The sequence below is a fragment of the Heloderma suspectum genome, chromosome 13 (genome assembly GCF_057233095.1).
Source record: "Heloderma suspectum isolate Gila_16-S chromosome 13, 16-S_ref, whole genome shotgun sequence".
Classification (NCBI taxonomy): Eukaryota; Metazoa; Chordata; class Lepidosauria; order Squamata; family Helodermatidae; genus Heloderma; species Heloderma suspectum.
In genome coordinates, this window is record NC_139470.1 from 25,448,427 (window position 1) to 25,467,753 (window position 19,327).

The 19,327-nt window shown below is 46.7% G+C and overlaps 1 protein-coding gene across 5 annotated transcripts in view; it reads left to right on the forward strand.

Moving 5' to 3' along the window:
* Positions 1-19,327, forward strand: part of CIT (citron rho-interacting serine/threonine kinase) — a 140,667-nt gene that overhangs the window by 114,101 nt on the left and 7,239 nt on the right. For all 5 annotated transcript variants that reach the window (XM_084820537.1, XM_084820535.1, XM_084820538.1 and 2 more), the window contains 12 exons: positions 3,839-3,976; positions 6,179-6,359; positions 6,561-6,652; positions 7,499-7,603; positions 8,942-9,111; positions 10,512-10,592; positions 11,145-11,280; positions 12,074-12,213; positions 12,768-12,860; positions 14,167-14,275; positions 15,096-15,224; positions 17,875-17,955. In XM_084820537.1, the coding sequence (XP_084676663.1) occupies positions 3,839-3,976; positions 6,179-6,359; positions 6,561-6,652; positions 7,499-7,603; positions 8,942-9,111; positions 10,512-10,592; positions 11,145-11,280; positions 12,074-12,213; positions 12,768-12,860; positions 14,167-14,275; positions 15,096-15,224; positions 17,875-17,955 (1,455 nt within the window). The remainder of the gene's footprint in view (positions 1-3,838; positions 3,977-6,178; positions 6,360-6,560; positions 6,653-7,498; positions 7,604-8,941; positions 9,112-10,511; positions 10,593-11,144; positions 11,281-12,073; positions 12,214-12,767; positions 12,861-14,166; positions 14,276-15,095; positions 15,225-17,874; positions 17,956-19,327) is intronic.

Sequence of the window (19,327 nt, forward strand, 5' to 3'; positions counted from 1 at the left end):
TCCCTTCTCAAAGGGTATTCACAAACGCCAGGACGAAGCATTGGGTTGAACTTGGGCCTAGTTAGGGGTGATTTTTTTTAGCAGATAGTCTAGAAATTATTTGAAAGCCAGACAACTAATTATGTTTAAATAAAATTATGTAGTGCAAGACCTAGATGAAAGGGTTTTTAAACATTTTTTTACAATTAGGAAGAAAGGTATAAGTGACCACTCCTAGCTAGACAGGAGGCATCTTTAGTATTTTCCCATCAGACTGGGAATTTAGAACATCTACTGTTAGGTTAATGCACCTAACGGCTGCAACCCCCCTCCCCCACAACATATTCAAGTTTCTTTTGTAGTGGAAGATCTAGGCTTGAATTAACATGGATTTTAACTGATCACCGTTTGATTCAGTTGCCTATGGATGCTACTGCTAGAAGGAAATCCATAGCAGTTTCTCCTTGGAAAAGGCAAACTATGTGATGGGGAAATCTTTTTCATGATACCTGGCTTGCTTGAAAGGATTTTCATCAGGTACCTTTTAAGCTTTGTGCACTGAGGATTATGGGAATGTTGAGGCATAAACTGAAGAGTTAGGAATATCCTTTATGACAGGTATTGAGCCTGAGGAGAAGCATGTGGCTAGGTTTTCCTCAGCCTGGTATACTCTAAGGAAGAATTTTCATTTTTACTGCCTCTTTGAAATTCTGTGATCAGTACACTCTGCTGAATACCATATCTTTTCTGATTGTTGAAACTGGATTTGTGCATGTGCAGAATTGAAAGGACCTTAATGGTGATGGAGGATGCTCCTTTCTGCATTCTGATGTCTTGATCAAAATGGGAACTTGCATATTTCCCCCTTTGGAACAAATGAGGCAAATATAAGCATGAGGATAGAAAAGAGTCAAGAGTTAGATAAAGGAATGGGTTTATATGCAAATAATATATGGAGGAATACTGATCTGGGGCATGTGGCTTCTTAAAGCATGTCTCATGTATTTGGCATGCCAGCTCCTCCAGAATATATAGGATAATATAGCTTTCCACAAACCTTAGCTGTAATTTTAGAAGAGAGGTAGCATGGGGAAGAGGGGAGAGTTTTGCTTTCAAATCGTTAATGGAAATTGCTGGCACAGTTTAGAGGATTTATTTTTATTGTTATTACATTTATACCCCACCTTTTTTCCTCTTGCAAGGAACCCAAGGCAGCTCACATGGTTCTCCTTCTCTCCATTTTATCCTCACAATAACCCTGTGAGGTTGGTTAGGCTGAGAGTCAGTAACTGGCCCAAAGTTACCCAGTGAGCTTCAGGGTCCAGTAGAACCCAGGTCTCCTGAGTCCCAGTCCAACATTCTAACCCTGGCTCTTTGTAAAACTTCATAAATCGGAGTGAAATGAGCACTCGCCTTTCTGTGTTCACTCACCTTTCCTGCAGATCTTGTACATCTCTTTCCACCCTCTGCTCTTGGCTTCCCTCCTTTCCCTGGCCTACCTTCCTTCCAAACATTTGGATACACTTCTTGTTACTTCCATCAGTATTTTTTTTCTCCAGTTGGTGATATGTTTGGATAAGAGAATTTCCAGTCTTGCTTAGCTGTGGTCGTCTCATTTTCTTGGCCAGAATTTGTTCAACAGCTTTTCTCTCTTTCATGGGCCATCCTTGCCCCTTTCTTCCCAAAGGGTCAAAGACCATTCTCTTGGTTTATTCTAATTTAAACCTCAAACTGATGGGAATCTTCTCTTGTTGTCTAGAGTAGACAGTTCCCTCCTTCAGCTGTCTTTTCTCAAATGTGTGAAGTGGCTTTCAGGAATCCTCCTCTTCAGGCACCTAGCGGATGTCTTGCATGGTTTCCCTTGACTGTCCGCTTTGGCTTTCCAGGAGAAGATCCCTGCTGGATCAAACCCAAGACCTGTCTCGCCCAGCATCCTGTCCCCCATGATGGCCAACCATTTGCCCCAATGGGACACCCACAACCATGACACAAGGGCAACAGTTCTGTCCCACTGTTGTTCCCCAGCAATGGTATTCAGAGGCATGCTGTCTAAGGCAGGGGTGGGCAACTTGTGGCCTTCCAGATGCTTTGGCCTACAACTCCCATCAGCCTTCACTATTGGCTATGCTGGCTGGGCAGTTGGGAGTTGCTGGCCAAAACACCTGGAGAGCTGCAGGTTGCCCACCCCCACATGTCCAAGATCTGTCAAGCTTTCCTGAAGCCATTGATGCTAACCCCTGCGATGTCCCAGACGTTTGCAAGTATCTGCTCTCCAACGTTCTCTATTCCTCAGTGTTTCCTCTGTGGTGGTGGTCCTCATTATATGAATGTCTGAAGTATGGCTTGTCTGCTGCTAGTGTAGGTCTGTCCTTGTATTCGTCCATGTGATTCAGTCATGTGGTCTAGAGCTGTTGTACTGTTGTGCCCAAGATTATGAGCTAAGATCTGGGAAGTCCCCAGTTGTCAATCTGTCTTCGGCAATTGGCTTATTTTATGACTTTTGAAAAGGCTCTGTCTCTTCGCCTCAACCCCACCATCTGCAACATGAGGCTAATGCTGACTTACTTTACAAGGATTATAAAGATTGCTGAGATAATTATGTGAACCTTCAAAGCTCTATATAAATGCTAATTATCATTATTATTTCATCTGCAAACTTTGAATTACTAACCCAGTAGCCTGTGATGATAACTCCAGTGCACCCCAACACTAAACACTTTCTGCATATTAACTCTCCTGCCAAATCTTGTATAAACTGAGTGCTAAACAGCAGTGCTGTTTAAGTCCTGCTGTTAATTCACCACCACCACCCCTTTTTTTTTTTACTCCACATTGACTTTTACTATTCGAAATCCGTTCATATAACAATTATTTCTACAATGTTTTTCTTTTGTAGGATTGATCTCTCTTGATCTCTCTTCCAAACTATGTTAGAAATGGTTTTGAATGAATAATTCAATAACGGTATTAAAATGATTCATTGTATCAAAATTCAGTTATCTGTACATGAGGGTGGGCACGGGCTGTTTCGCTTAAAGTTAAGGGGCTGGTTTTAGATGTCACAGCTCCCCTGTGCATGCTGCTGCAGTACCCCTTATCTGTGTATGCAGAAGTGAGAATGAAATGGGGAGGGACCATACCACAGTGGTAGAACACCTGTTTTGCCTGAGGAAGGTCCCAGGTTCAAGCTTGGGCATCTCCATTTCAAACAGTCAGAGAGCAGGTTGATGGTAAAGACTTTCAGAATGGACAATACTAGCCTAGATGGACAAAGAGTCCAACCTAAGACAGCTTCCTGGGGTCCTTAATGCTCCAATCCCCGTCAGAATGGACGATACTTGCCTAGGTGGACAAAGAGTCTGACCTAAGACAGCCTCCTGGGGTCCTTAGTGCTCCAGTCCCCGTCTGAATGGACGATACTAGCCTAGGTGGACAAAGAGTCTGACCTAAGACAGCCCCCTGGGGTCCTTAACGTTCCTTATTCTGTATCTTTGCAGTTGGGTTACAAGTGTGTGTGCTGCTGCTGCCATCAGCAGTGTACAGTGGTGCAGTTTGGTAGTTTTAGACTCTGGAAAATATGGTCTTGTGGGACCCTGGCTGTGTTTGGGGGCCCTTCTCATTTTGCTGTGTGGGACCCTGGACCTCTGCCCCAAAGTCTTGCCCTCGTGGCACCACTGGCGATGTACTCCGGTTGGTGTGCACATGGTTAAGGAGCATTGAAAAGTTACCTCTTCATGTTCAGCCATGCCGAAGGACTTTTGGCTAGGTACCAGCTAAACCAACCTAGGGAGAATGAAGTGCTGAAAGTGTCCCATGTCGTTTCTAAAATAATGCTTTGCCACTCACTCCTTTCCCCCAGAGTTTAATCGGCGTCTGAAAGAACGGATGCATCACAATATTCCTCACCGGTTCAATGTGGGGCTGAATATGAGAGCAACAAAATGTGCAGTTTGCTTGGATACTGTGCACTTTGGACGTCAGGCCTCTAAATGTCTTGGTAAGAATGTTGTGCGAGAATAGAAGAGTGAAATAGTCGAACTGGCTGAATAATAACGTCTAATGCTGTGTCCGTAAGTTAATCTAGCGAGTGTTTTTTAACGTATCTGTTTTTATGTTCAGTTTTAATTAAGATTTTGTTTTCAACCTGGATTGTATCCTTAGCTGCCTTGAGCACCATATTTTGGCATAAAGGTGGGAAAGAAAAGAAATAAGTGAGGGGAATGAGCACATTTTGCCCAGACCCATCTGTCTCTGGCACTCCTGGCCAGCTTCGCTCAATATGAGTGTGTCCTTCTCTGTGCTTCAAACAAACAGTTGTATGTCCTGCTACAGAACTGAAGCTCCCTGAATATCTGGGCAACATTTGCAGCCACTCAGTAGGAAAGGTTCAGCCCAAGTGGTCTAGGAACAGTGCTGTCCTGAAACGTTCCCCCCTTTCACGCATGATGGGAGCAGTTTAGCCTTATCCAGGGAAGAGCTTGTTTGGGATGGGAGGGCTAATAGCTTGAGGTCCAAACACAAAATTATACTAATTTCTTTGTTCATACAAACAAAGACCCATGTACATCTGCAGAAGTTGCACATACTTAAAGTTTGTGTTCTCTCTCTCTCTCTCGTGGGTGTGTTACCACATTAATAGTTTTGACTATTCAGGCTGCAGCAGAGGGAGAGAAGGGAGGCTATTCCATCAGGTCTTCTGAGAGAGCAGTTGCTTTTGACTCTCCCCTCAACTCTGCTGCAGAGGGAGAGAAGGGGAGCAGGGCAATTCCATCACCTGTGCTGAGAGACCAGCTGCATTTAGCTCTTCTCCCTCCCTCTTCATCTAGCAGTAGCCATTCCATCAGCCTACCTGAAACTGTTTCCATCCTAGCTGGTCATTACAGGAACGGTAACCCTGAGAACTAGTGCCTGAGTTTGCTCCTTTCCTCCTCCTTCCCCATCTCTTTTTCCTTTTATGAAATGTCTTCTAAACTGTGAGCCTGAGGGCAGGGACTCCCTTGTTTTTTTTGTTGATTTGTAAGCCACTCTGGGGGCCTTTTCAGCTGACGAGTGGGTTAAAGATACCAATAAATAAATATTCCCTCCTCACTAACTTGGCCCTATCTGTGCGCTTACGGTTTAAAACAAACCTGGATAGTTGGAGTGTTCATCAACATCCCATAACATCTCAACAGCTGATCTAATTGAAATGAGTTGGTGAGGACACATTTCACTCAACTGAAGTCAAAGTGTCTTAATAGCTACAGATGCGTCAAAGACTGCAGCATACCTTTACTTCAGACTATGTTTTTTCACCTTTGCCAGATTTACCTGATTTAGAGAGGGGCAGGAGTTGAATGGGCAGAACCTCTTGTTTTTCTGCAAATCTACATGTTCTCTGTTAATTCAGTTACCTTGTTCGTCTTTCTACAGCCACAAAAAGCACTACCCTGCGCGGGGGGGGGCTGCCCCCCTCCCCCCAGTTACTGGAAGATGCTTTGGACTTCGAGAATAGCATTATTCATTCTGTATTGTTCAAGTCAGTGCTTTTCCACCTACACTGCAAAAACAAAATTGAGCCATATGAAGAGAGGCTAAAAACACAGCCTCTTCTGGCCTTGGGGTCCTAGGACTTGCCAATAATGCCATAAGGGCCCCACGTTACGGAAGAATAAAGATACAGCCAGGTATATGGACAGACTTCAGATGTTATAGGTAAATCTTGGTGAGCTTTATTCCGAGCACGTCATCTTGGAGAATTTCCATGCAAGTCTGTTGCGGCTGAGTGAGTCAGTTGCAGCAAAAACAACGAAGAGTCCTGTGACACCTTAAAGACGAACAGATTTATTCTGGCAGAAGCTTTTGTGGACGCTGTCCACTTCATGCATCTGATAAAGTGGGCAGTGTCCATGAAAACGTATGGCAGAATAAATTTGTTCGTCTTTAAGGTGCTACAAGACTCTTTGTTGATTATGGAGAATAAAGATGAAGTAAGTATTAGCCATTTCTTACAGATGCACATATCCCATGATAATCACACTTCTCAAGTCAGCTCTCCAAGTTGCACAATCTGTTGTGTCCTAGGCTGTCACCTGCTGCTTTATTCTACTGTTTTAAATATTTTGCGAGTGTAGTTTGTTTTGTATTATTGTTGTTTTGGTCTTGTATTGTTGTTTCTATATGGGATTTTTTCTCCCTTCTCCCTCCCCTTTTCCCCCAGAATGCCAAATGATGTGTCATCCAAAGTGCTCCACCTGCTTGCCAGCCACCTGTGGCTTGCCTGCCGAATACGCCACGCATTTCTCTGAAGCCTTCTGCCGGGACAAACTGAACTCTCCGGGTCTGCAGCAGAAGGAGCCAGGCAGCAGTTTGCGGCTGGAAGGGTGGATGAAAGTGCCAAGGTACAAACGTGAGTCCCTGCGCTAAAACGCCAGCCCAGAGCTGGTGCAGCTGCAGGAGGAGCCACCCCACAGACTACGGCGGGATCCGCTGAGGCCGCTCCTCTTCTTGCTGGTGGAATTCCCTGGGATTGGCTGACCACACTCATCCAGAACCTTTGGGGGAACCTCTAATGCAGTGCTGTCCTTTTTCTGTGTTTTCAGAAATAATAAGCGTGGGCAGCAGGGCTGGGACAGGAAGTATATAGTTCTGGAAGGAACTAAAGTGCTTGTTTATGACACAGAAGCAAGAGAAGGTAACCTCTTCTATCTGTCTAGCTTTCCTGTCTGCTCTGACATGGCCTGTCCTCAATTCCTGACTTTGTCTGAACAAACTTTTGAACTTTGTGAAAGCAGGAAATAGCTTTAATATTCTAGTACATTGCTCTTCCGGTGTCTTCTGCTCAGGGTCCCCTTCCTGCACCTGACTACCAAGGAGCCGCTGGCCCAGTTCTCACACAGTGGTAACCCAGTTGTTTTCCCCACCCTGGTTCCTGTGAACGAGCCATTGTGGCTGAATCGCTCCTGCTTCGCTCCTCCTGCCAGCAGGAGCAGATAAACAAGCCAGGGACGATCCGTCCCTGAGTTGTTCATAGCATGGCACCCAAACCCGGAATTCTGGTTTGTCTCTTCTCTGACAAGCCAGAGCTGGAACTCAGGCGGGCGCTACTGTTGCATGTGGACCTCTGAGTGCCTTCAATGTGACCCCTTGGATTAGCAAAGAAATCTGGGTGCATTTGCCATACATACGGAGCTTTTGTTGCTGTTGCACTGTAACGACTGACAAGGAACCCAGTACATCCCCGCGGCTGAGCACTGGTGAGGAGCGCTGGTCAGGCATCTTTCAGGGAAGCTTCTCTGCCATTACCAGTCTTCTCATTGAGGAATCCCCAGAGTCTTTCCCCCAGTCCCGACAGTAAATATAATGCCTGTCTGTGTTCGATTAGTCTTGCGTTTGTTCCAAGGCCTTGGAGTGTCATTAAGATGACATCTAATGTGTGAAGTGGCTTTTCCCTCCACCTGATCCTGCCCCCCGCCGCCTTCTTTCTCACCTACATTTTCATTTCCCCTTCACATTTGTCTCTTTTTTATCTTTGCCAAAGCTGGACAAAGGCCTATGGAGGAGTTTGAACTGTGTCTTCCGGATGGAGATGTTACTGTCCATGGAGCCGTGGGAGCAACTGAGCTTTTAAATACAGCTAAGACAGGTGAGGTAAATTGTATTTCATCAGCATTCTCTCTCTCTCTCTGTCTCTGTCTCTCTCTCTCTCAGAGGGCTTTACGCATCCAAACTTTGGCTGGATGAGAGCTTCAGCTATTGGGTGGTATAGAAATAAAATAATAAACCAATAAATAAACAAACATCAGAGTACCATTTCTAAAAGACAGTTGATGGGATTGTAGGTGCAGGTTGCACAAATATTCAAGGGGGAAAGATCCCCCTAAGTGTGCATTGTCAAAGCAGCGACCACCTCTTGGTCCGAATTCACCCAGACAATCTCCACAGGAATATGTGCCAGATGCTGCCCTCATAGAATAGAATCATAGGGTTGGAAGGGTCCTACAAGACCAACAAGTCCAACCCCTGTTCAATGCAGGAAGCCTGATTCCCAGGCGGTCACCCATCTGGGTACTAACCAGGGCTGTTCCTGCTTAGCTTCCAAGATCACACAAGATCAGGCACATCCAGCCCTTTTGGTACACGCTATATATAACCATTCCTTTCCCACCCAGTAAACCAGGGACTCTGGTTTACCGCAAGTCAAAATGCTGTTTATGTTATGATCAGACTAATTTAATCTTACCGTTATGGTGATGCTGATTTAGTGCCATGTTTTGGACACAGTGCTTCATGTAGACAAAGAAGAGGGGCTGCTGCCCAAAGGAGCTTACAGTCTAAATTTCAACAGTGGGAGAGATGTTAAAGTGGAGTTGGGGGAGTGTTAAAGAAAGTGGGGAGGGGGGACAAAGATTAAAGGGGAAATGCAGTTACACATACATAGCTTTCATTTCAGTTGGGGGTGAAGACTAAGGGGCCAAAATAAAGACTTCATGAAGAACAGGTGAGTTTATGAGAAATGCAGTCTGTTTAGCACTCACAGAAATGATAACCATTAATTCAAGAGAGTGTCTCCCCCTCTTTTGGCAACTACAAGTTGTTCCTTTTTGAGATCAGAGGAATCTCTAAGCTAGGGTATGAAAATAGCATCTTTTCCTGTTTACTGAGTGCCTATTTATGAGGCTCTTCTGATCTGGAGATATTTTCTCTGATGCATATACCTTCTTTGTGCTAATTCTGCAGATGTTTTGCTGTTGCAGGGCTCTGAAAGTACGTCAGCTGAGCGGGGGTGGGGGGAGGTTCCTCATGTGGAAAGCCGCTTTTTTGTCACTTACACTGTTATTCTGTGTGCAAATCTGTTCTTAGAATGCGAAAGGCTCCTGTTCTGACAGCGCTCTCTCTGAAAGGGCAAATGGTCCAGTAAAAGAGTTTAGACCATTCCATAATCTAGTTTGTGTGTTTTGTGTTTTGTTTGGTAACGACCTAGACGTGCCATATATCTTAAAGCTGGAGTCACATCCTCACACCACGTGTTGGCCTGGCCGGACCCTCTATTTGCTAGCATCCACGTTTCCTGATAAGCAGCGTTGGGTCAGTGCACTGGAATCCATTGTTGCTGGAGGAAGAGTTTCCAGGGAGAAAGCCGAGGCTGATGCTGTAAGTATATTTAGGGTGAAATCTTATGCATGTTTAGACAAAAAAAAAAAGTCCTACAGCTCCCAGCATGCCCCAGCCAGTGTGGCTGGCTGGGGTATGCTGGGAGCTGTAGGACTTTTTCTGTCTAAACATGCATAGGATTGCACCCTTAGTCCCTTTTCTTAGATCTCCGTAAGGAAGGGAAAAGGTGCAAGCAGGTTTACCCAGTAAGAAGTAAATCTTCACCCCACTTCCTGCATCCTTGCTAGGAAGGATGCAAGGTCATTGGGATGATTAAGAAACACTTGGGCACTTCTTAATTTAGCTGAAATGTAATTAAATGTATTTTCATTATCTAGAACACTTCATGTTGTTTGAACGTAGATGTTTCCTATTTCCAGTCAATATACAACCCCCTGCCACCCGGTGTACGCTGCGGTGCTCTCCATGCACTCACATACCCCATAACATTACAGGCCCAAGCATAAGATAACACTGTAGGTATCTTTTCCTCCAACCCCTAAAACAGCAACCTATTTTTAAAGGAGCGGCTTAGGTTCTGCAGGTGCAGCCAGACACATATAATTTTAGCGGAGAGACTGCTGTGGAAGCAAATCCACCATCTTTGGGACACACACACAGTAGCTTCTCTTTTGATCGAGTTCTGAGGAATCCTGCTGTTTTGGTTTGCAGCTGAAGGAACTGTTCACATTACTGATTTGCTGAAGCCATCTCCACTCCTTCTCAGAGCACAAACATTTAAACTTGCTTGAGGGCAGATAGCCAGCATGAGCCATATGAGGAGAGGAGGGATGGAGAGGACATCGGCCTGAGATTTGGGGCCTGCACATGAGAAGCAAAGCTAGAGGGAATCGGAGCTCCCGCTGTGGAAACAAAATCAGCACCAGCTCCTTTCAGAAGTACATTTCTACGTGAACTTCCTCCTGGTGCTAGCAGTGGCACTCCTTGCAAAGCCTACTGCTGGGTGTTGAGGAAAGCAGATCTGTACCAGAGCAGCTAAGCAAAGGAAAAAGAGCTACGTTTGGGTGTCTCTGCCTCTGCGGAGTGGGGCACTGCTGTCACAGGGTGGAGCTGTGCTCTAGATTTCACACCAGGGGCTCTTCCGCCTTGCCCTTCCAAGAAGGACATGGAGTGGGGGGTGCCCTTGATGGTTTTTATTTGTTAGTAGCTGTGCAGTTCCAGGCCCATTCCCAGATTGTTGCAAAGTAGACTAGATCTAGAGGGAGCATGGTGCCTTTGGCCACTCCTTAATACTGAGTCATCCTTCTTTGCCTGCTTCAAGTGACATCTTTGGCAAATCTAGCTTCTCATAGTTGGAATTAAGAAAGTAAGTTTATATCACGCTATTCCTGTGTACCATGTTAATCCTCCCGTTCTCTCTTTTGCCCTCTCATGCACAGAAGCTACTTGGAAATTCTCTCCTGAAGCTCGAGGGGGAAGACCGTTTGGATATCAACTGCACTTTGCCCTTCAGTGACCAGGTAATGGTGGCTTGCCACCCGTTGCTTTGCCAGACTTTGAGAACAAGTAGTTGGATTTCTTAAACTGGGATTTATTTAGGTTTGTGGTGATGTTTTCTTCTTACATTGGCTAGTTCTCTGCATTTAAGAGCATAAGAAGACCTCAGCCATCCAAATTGGTGCTCATCACTACATCTTGTGGAAGTGAATTCCTTAGTTTAAGTGAAGTCCTTCCTTTTATCTGTCCTGAATCTCCCACCAGTCAGCTTCGTGGGATGACTCCATTGGGTTCTAGTACTCTGAGAGAGGGAGAAAAATGTCTCCCTATCCACATTCTCCACACCATGTATTATTCTGTGCACCTTTATCATGTCTCCCCTTACTTGCCTTTTTTCCAAGCTAAACAATCCCAGCTGTTGTAACCTTCCCTCATAGGGGAGTTGCTCCAACCCCTTGATCATTTTAGTTGCCCTTTTCTGCATTTAGTTGCTCTTTCCTGCATTTATATCTTGAGCATCCCTGCAGTTTTTTCTATTTGCTTTTGATCAATAGATTTGTAAATCCCTTTTGTAGGTCGTACTGGTGGGTGCCGAGGAAGGTCTTTACGCCCTGAACGTGCTGAAGAACTCTTTAACACATGTTCCTGGGATCGGTGCCGTTTTCCAAGTGCACCTTATGAAGGACCTGGAAAAACTGCTCATGATAGCAGGTAGAGTTCAGGAAAGCATAAGTTGTGTTTTAATAGAAGCCTCTTAAGATTATTTACTAAGGAATTTCTCCCCACCACCCTGCTGGAAATCTTATTCAGCCTGTCCTGGCTTCTGGGATTTCACCAGGCATTGCCCATATACTTTCAAACATACCTTGGCAACCATAAGGCTAGAAACTTGCTCCATTAAAAAAGAAAAGGAAGCCGATATTATATGATGCTGAATTCTGTGGCCAGTACTGCATTCAGTCTGTGTGGCTTTTCTGTACTCTCGTGTGCATGCAGCCCTTATTATCACTGAATAGTCTGTTGGAATGTTCCCCCACCCCAGTCCTCATTCTTTTGTATTTAACAATACAGAATTGCCTATACAGGGTTGTCATCTTGAATTATCCCTTTGTATTATCTTCAGATTTGATCTTTCTGTCTCGGTTAGTCAGGCTTCCTCATTTTCATTCAACAGAACACGTTCCAGTACTGTGTAGACATAAAGTGTTTCTTGGAACCAAATCATAACGATACAGGGCAGTTTGAGGGTGGGGGGTGCGCTTTGCTCTTGATTGTTTTACTCCTCAGCTTGGCCAGGGACGTTTTTCTGCTCCTCTGACTTTATGACAAGGGTGGACCACTTGTGGCCCTCCAGATGTTTTGGCCTACAACTCCCATCAGGCCTAGCCAGCATAGCCAATGGTAAGGGATGCTGGGAGTTGTGGCCCTCCAGATGTTTTGGCCTACAAGTGGTCCAGCCCTGCTTTATGAGATTACTGAAGTACGTCTGGTGTTTCTGCCTCAGGTGCAGAGCGGGCTCTGTGTCTCGTTGATGTAAAGAAAGTTAAGCAGTCTCTAGCCCAGTCCCACCTGCCAGCCCAGCCGGACGTTTCGCCAAACATCTTTGAGGCTGTGAAAGGATGCCATCTTTTCGCTGCTGGCAAGGTAGGACTTCCAAGCTCTGGCTTAGCCTGTTGATGGAGCGCTCCCTAGAACGTTTGGGATGATCATCAAACGAGTTGCCAAGCCCCGTCATCGCAGGAGCATTCGCTCTTCGGCGGGGCGACGTACAACATCCAGCCAATAAAATAAAGCAACCAAGCAAGTTGACTGAGTAAATAGCCAGCAGAGGGAACCTCCTGTGTTTGTCCTTCCAGTGCATGGGGGGTCATCAGCTGCTCCTGCTGCTTGTGGGTGGGAGCAAAATGCCTGTTGCTGACGCTGGGTGGGTCTGATGTGAAAGGTTTTATTTGCACCCCCGCCCCATGGTATCCCCTTAATGGGGAGGCGAAAGTTGATAAATGATTCCATAAATGTTTACTACTTACATGTTAAAGAAATTGTTCTAACGGCAGAAATTTCCTTTATGTGTACAAGCAAATGCTGTTTTAACACAACAGCAAAACAACCACTGTTGGTTTGTGGCTGTCTCCCTTGTACCAAATGTTCCTCCTTGCTTTGCAAAACGGGACTAACGGTCAGCTCTCTTTTGCCTGCAGATTGAGAACGGGCTGTGCATCTGTGCGGCGATGCCCAGCAAAGTGGTCGTTCTGCGCTATAACGAGAGCCTCAGCAAGTTCTGCATCAGGAAGGTAAGTAAAATTCCATCCCACCAATGAGCAGCTGTTCAGAGCTGGTCCTGAGGGTGGATCCTCTTCCATTAGCTCACAGCCACGCCCCCTTCTCTGCCCGTTTTTCGCCCTTGCACCAGCCTAGTTGTGCCAGCGCAGTGCCTGCATTGTAACTACTCGGTGTATGGGAGTGTCCTGTCCTAAGGCATCTGCATCATGCAATGTTAGACACTTAATAGTGACCCTGTATCAGGGTGGGGATAAGGTAGATCTCCAGTTGGTTTGGACTTCAGCTCCCAGAAGCCCCTGCCAGCATGGCCAGTGGGCAGGAATGCTGGGAGTGGACGTCCAGAACAGCTGGAGATTTACTTTCTGCCCAGCCTTGCCTTATATCAGCCAGCTTATGTAGTGGGAGCTTTGGATATTCTCTTCTGGTTTTCAGTTGGTAGATCTCAAAATATGCTTCAGCAACCGCAAGCATTCCTCAGACGCTGATCAGAGGTTCCTTGGTTTGGAGACAGTAATGGTAGACAAGCTTCCCTGGCAGCCAGCACCCACCCACGGCTGATCTTCCCTTGGATATCCAGCTGCAGAGGAGACTGTGTTCTAGGGTGTGACCTCACTTTATGCAAGGCATTGGTTAGGCCTGACAGGCCAGGCCAGCAATGACCACCTCTAGGGCATAGTCTGAAGGCACATGAGGGAACCACCTTGCTGAAGCTAAGCAGGTCCGGGTCTGGTCAGTGCTTGGAGGGGAGACCTCCGGGGATCCACATGTCACCACCTTGAGTTCCATAATTGAAGGTAGGATATAAGTGTAATAAATAATAATAATAATAATATAGTCCTGAAATTAACAGAAAGATGTATGACGCCTGCTAGGCCTGAACCTGCTCCAAAGGGTTGAATGAGGCAACACCGTTGGTAATACCTCAGTTGGCGTACTGTTGGAATCTGTTCTGGACACCATAATTCAAAGAAGATACTGAAATGTTGTTGAGTTGGAAGGATGCAGTGGATAGCTGTATTCATTATTCTTAAAGAGCAAGGCTTTAAATGCCTTCTCGTCCCCGTAGCGGTATCCAGCTGTCTCTGCCGTGACACATGCCTCTAAAAGTGAGATCAAATGAGCCGTAAGCAAAGGCAGTTGCCACATTTCCAAGCCTAGAAATCCCAGTTCTGTGTTGCATTATGTGGCTGCAGCCACAGAGGTTCTTAGGAACTCATTCCCACTCCCAAGGTATTGTATAATGGAGTAGAGGCCGGTATAATGGAAGTCCGGCTAATTGAACCTCGTATGCCTGTGCTTCCGGTTTTGCTCTTGCAGGAGATTGAAACCTCAGAGCCCTGCAGCTGTATTCATTTCACCAATTATAGCATCATCATTGGAACAAATAAGTTTTATGAAATTGAGATGAAGCAGTATACCCTTGAAGGTAAGAATCATGCCAGAAGCATGCTTTTAAGGGGTAGGGTTTAGGTCCTCTTCCTTGTAAGGGGAGAGGGGGATCCCCTTCATGCCTGACCTGTTTGGGTCAGTTGAGGCAAGGTGGAGTCTTGGAGGACTGTGGGGAGGCATACTGGAGGTGGTGGGGCTCAATCCAAGGTCTGCACTAGAGCTTTCACTGAGGTCCAGCAGGCAGACGCTTCCTCTCCATCCCTGCTGAAATTTTCCAGAACCTGTCCTAAGAGCAAATTCATCTGCTCTGGCAAAAGAGCTGTGTAAGCACACCCACCTCCGGCAGGCTCTTGCAGAATGCTGGCCTTTGGTTGAGGCTGATTGGACTGTGTTTTACCCACTGGCGTGCTGATGGCGGTACCCCCATGGTCCCACTGAGGCAAAGCTTGCTTGCTTGGAGGACTGGGTGTGTCCTGACAGGAGGCTGTGTTGATCCACGACAGAGGGGTTGCTGGAGGTGGCTGCGTCACTCCTTGGGCTAGGAAGAAGGGAGCCCATGAAAATCTGCGGTTTTGTTCCAGTGCTGGTTTTCTGAGAGGGTCAAAGATCTCCAGCATCAGATTATTCTCCCAATGCACATCTCATTGCATGTACACACAACGGTGTGAGGGATCTCTGCGTTTTCATCTGCCAAGCAGGCTGGTGTGGGGCCAGGAAGGTAGAGCGGACTATAGAAGGGAGGCTTGATTTTTTCAAAGGGAGACCTTCCAGGGCAGTGGCCTGCTGTAGAACGCATTTCTAAAATGAAATGTGTGCTGATCTCATTTTCTTTCCCCTGACTGGTTTTTTTCCTTAAGAATTCCTGGACAAGAATGACCATTCCTTAGCTTCTGCTGTGTTTGCATCATCCACCAACAGCTTTCCAGTCAATATCATCCAGGTGAATCCTGCTGGGCAGAGGGAAGAGTATTTACTTTGCTTTCATGGTAAGTCAAGCCCAGCCTTCCCCAAACCTGCCATGCTGGCTGGGGATGATGGGAGTTGCAGCCCAACACATCTCAAGGGCACATCTGGGGAAGTGCGTTGCTCTTGGCCTCCCCAGTTTTGCTTCTTGTGCGGGGGTCCTCCCACGAAGCTGATTGGTGGGAGATTCAGGGGAGGTAAAAGGAAGGACTTCTTCACACAGCGCAGGGTTAAACTATGGAACTCACTTCCACAAGATGTAGCATTTGGATGGCTTTAAAAGAGGCTTGGACAATTCCAGGAGGAGAAGACTATCAATGGCTACTAGTCTTGATGGCTATGTGCGACCCCCAGTACCAGAGGCAGTGAACCTATGTACACCAGTTGCTGGGGAACAGGGTGGGAGGGTGCTGCTCCACTCATGTTGTGGGTTTCCTGTGGGCAGCTGGTTGGCCACTGCGTGAACAGAATGCTGGACTAGATGGATGCTGGGTCTGATCCAGCAGAACGCTCCTTCTGTTCTTACGTGTGATCACTTGAGTGAGGAAGAGTGGTTTTGGCACCAATACAGGGAGAATCTAGGTAGCTATTTACTGTATGGTGCTAAAGCATTTTAGTGCTCAGTTGGGAAGATTCAAAAAAGGGTAAAGAGTGTTGCTGGGACCTTTATTACTTCTGTTTAGTCTGAATAAGCTCTCCCCCCCCCCTTTTTTTTTTTTTGATCTGGGTACTATTTAACTCCTTGTATCAACTCAGATATTAGGATGATAGCAGCAATGAAAGGACTTCAGTGAAAGGCAGTTGAAGTACTGGTTCCCCTCTACTCAGCACTGGTTAGGCCTCATCTTGAGTGCTGTGTCCAGTTCTGGGCACCACACTTTAAGAAGGATGCAGACAAGCTGGAGAGGGTTCAGAGGAGGGCAACAGAGATGATCAGGGGACTGGAAACAAAGCCCTGTGAGGACAGATTGAAAGAACTGGGCATGTTTAGCCTTGAGAAGAGAAGACTGAGGGGAGATAGGATAGCGCTCTTCAAGTCCTTGAAAGGTTGTCCCAGAGGGGAGGCCAGGATCTCTTCTCGATCATCCCAGAATGCAGGACACAGAATCATGGGCTCAAGTGACAGGAAGCCAGATTCTGGCTGAACATCAGGAAAAACTTCCTTTTAGAGCAATACGATGATGGAACCACTTCCCTAGGGAGGTGGTGGGCTCTCCCCAGCTGGAGGCATTCAAGACGAGGCTGGACAGCCATCTGTCAGGGATGCTCTGACTTTGATTCCTGCACTGAGCAGGGGGTTGGGCTCAGTGGTCTTGTAGGCCCCTTCCAACCCTACTATTCTATGATTCTATGACTAATTCAGTATTTCAGACTTTTCCTCATCTCTTGAGGAGGGCAGCCGAGATGGTGATGAGTTTGGAAAACCAGAAATAGAGAATTGCTGAGGGCGCCTGCCTGCAGCCAGTGGGGTTGGGCAGACACCAGGGGCCTGAGATCTCCCGGGGGCCATTCCTAAGGCATCATCCCTCCCTCCTTCCTGCTCTTCTGAGTGTACAAGAGGTGAGAGGGACATGATGGGTCCTCCTTGGCCTCCATCCCTCCTGCTCCCCAGCATCGAGGAGAGCGCTGGGGAGACAGATGCGTGCTCTTGCAAGGAGAGCGAATGAATGATCTGAGCAGTGCCCTTGGCACCCTCGGGAGAGTTCACATTGTGCCGCAGAGGAGGGTGAGAAGCATGCTGCTTGCTTGCTTTCCAGTGGTGAGCCTCTCCGCCGGCTTAAAGGAGGCGCAAACCTTCACGGGGGGAGGGGGGGCGTGGCAGAGACGTCCACCTGCTCTTCAGAAAGTTCCCTTTATTACTAGAATTAGAGTAGCTTAGGGGACCTAAAGAGAGCCATCTTTTAGGCAATATCCACCCCGTTTCCCTTTGTGCTTTATATCTAAGTGGCAGTGCTGGAGGTAATGTTTGTTGGGCTGCTGTTTTCTCTTGATTTTTTGCGGATGGTTATTTCTATGTTTATAAGGTTTGTATTGCCTTGAGTACTATTTATGGGAGAGGCAAGGGATAAATGTTCTAAATATGCCATGTCCTTTGAGGTCCTGCATTGACTTAATCAACTGCTGCCATTTCTCCAAAGCCCAGAGCAGTACATTTTTCTAAGGTGGGATAGGCAACGTGGTGCCAACAGACATCTTCCTTGGTGCCCACCGAGACATCCTGCTCCTCCCAATGTTTATTTAAAAAAATATCTCTATACTGCTGTACTGGAGGCTGGGATGTCCTCAAGGCGAAGGGGGAGCCTCTAGCTGTTGCCATCATAGCTTCCCATGAATGCCTCTGGGCAGGGGATGGGTCCTTTGTGACTAGCCAGGCCCACCCATGGCACCCATTCTAGGGTTGTGCCCAGGACAGTTTCTCAGATTTCCAAATGTGCCCACAGGCCTCAAAGGGTACCTACCCCTGTTCTAAGGAAAAAATCAGGCGCTGGCAGCGCCCAGACCTGCTTAGTTTCAAAGATGAAACTACCTTTTCAGCTGCTGCGCTAGGCCTTTCAAGAGGAGATTGCCACTTCATTAAGGATAACTGAACTCTGGTCTCCTGGCAGGCTGATGTTCCCCTTTCTCTTTAGAATAACAACTCAATGATTGAGGGGGTTTTGTCTTTCTCTACAGAGTTTGGTGTCTTCGTAGACTCTTATGGGAGACGTAGTCGCTCAGATGACCTGAAATGGAGTCGTCTGCCTTTAGCGTTTGGTAAGTGCTGTGTGATTTCTTTCTTCTTTTATTGCTGTGCATGCATCCTGTTTGATGAGAGTTGTAGAAATTCTTTTGTAGAAGCAGATAACGTTAAGTGAAACCTATCAGGAGACAAAAGTTAACGGTATTGCAATACTTGGCAGTATAAGCACAAAAATTGTGGGACGTCTTAGAAGCGGGGTCAGCCCCTGTAGCCCCAGGGCCAGCCACACCCCCAGAAACAAGCGAGGGGTGTGAAAGGAGTGGTGGCTGTGGGACTCACTGGTGGTCCTTTTCGGACTCCCTCCCCTCCTCAGAACAATCGTCTGTGAAACTGGTTGCTCACCAAGGATCTCAGACTCTACCCCTTTAAATTGGGGCTGAGTGTCACAAATTAATGAATTTCATTGTGGTCTTTCATAAGCAGCAGCAGTAGATTAAAAACAAACACAAGTGCAAGGAGGTTAAAAAAACAATGTTGAGGGGTGTTTTCTTCACAAAAAGAAAACGCCCCTCAAACACTGGATTATCTGAATGCAAATTCAAGAACATTTCTGCAACAGAGCAAGTTTGTGTCACGGATTTGCATCATTCATCTTTGAACGTAGACTCTGGGTTTCCAGTGGAGAATTTGAGGCATTTGAGCATAGAGTCGACAGCCCTGCAACTGTGCCCTGTCACTTTTTGTTCCTTCATTTTGGTCAAAGGGGAATGGCCAGACGTGTGTGCGTGTGAGTGAGAGAGAGAGAGAGAGAGAGAGAGAGAATCCAAACTTGATTCTATATAGAATTCTACCTATATTCTACCTTGCTGAACATCCCTCAATCATACTGTGAGTGTTACAATTACAGAAAACCTACATCCCCCTTTCTGGCTTCCAGAGGACATTCTAAACCCATTGGGAGAGCCCCTCTCCTTGAATCAGTAGGCAGGGCCAAACTCCAGAGCAGCTTTCCCCAACCTGGTGCCCTCTAGATGGGTTGAACTACAACTCCCAGCATCCCCTGGCTGGGGCATACTGGGAGTTGTAGTCCAACCCATCTGGAGGGCACCAAGTTGGGGAAAGCTGCTCTAGACAGATTTCTCAAAAGCGCAGGAGGCTCTCTTGTCCCCGTACACCAGGCCTAACTGGTAGCAGAAAAGCAGGGCCTAGACCAAGCTCACCCCTCTAGTTTCTTCAGTTGACATCCTTCCCCTCAAGGTTACTTCTGTTCCCCTCCTGATACATCCTAACTAGGGATGAGGCCTCTTGCGGTTTGGGGGGGGGGGGTGTGCCTTCATCCCTCTAGCTGGGCCTTTCCTTAAGGCTGGGATGTCAGCATGGGGCATGCCAACTTGGGATGGCACTGGGTTTTTTTTTTGTATACATCTACATTGATGGACATAGAAT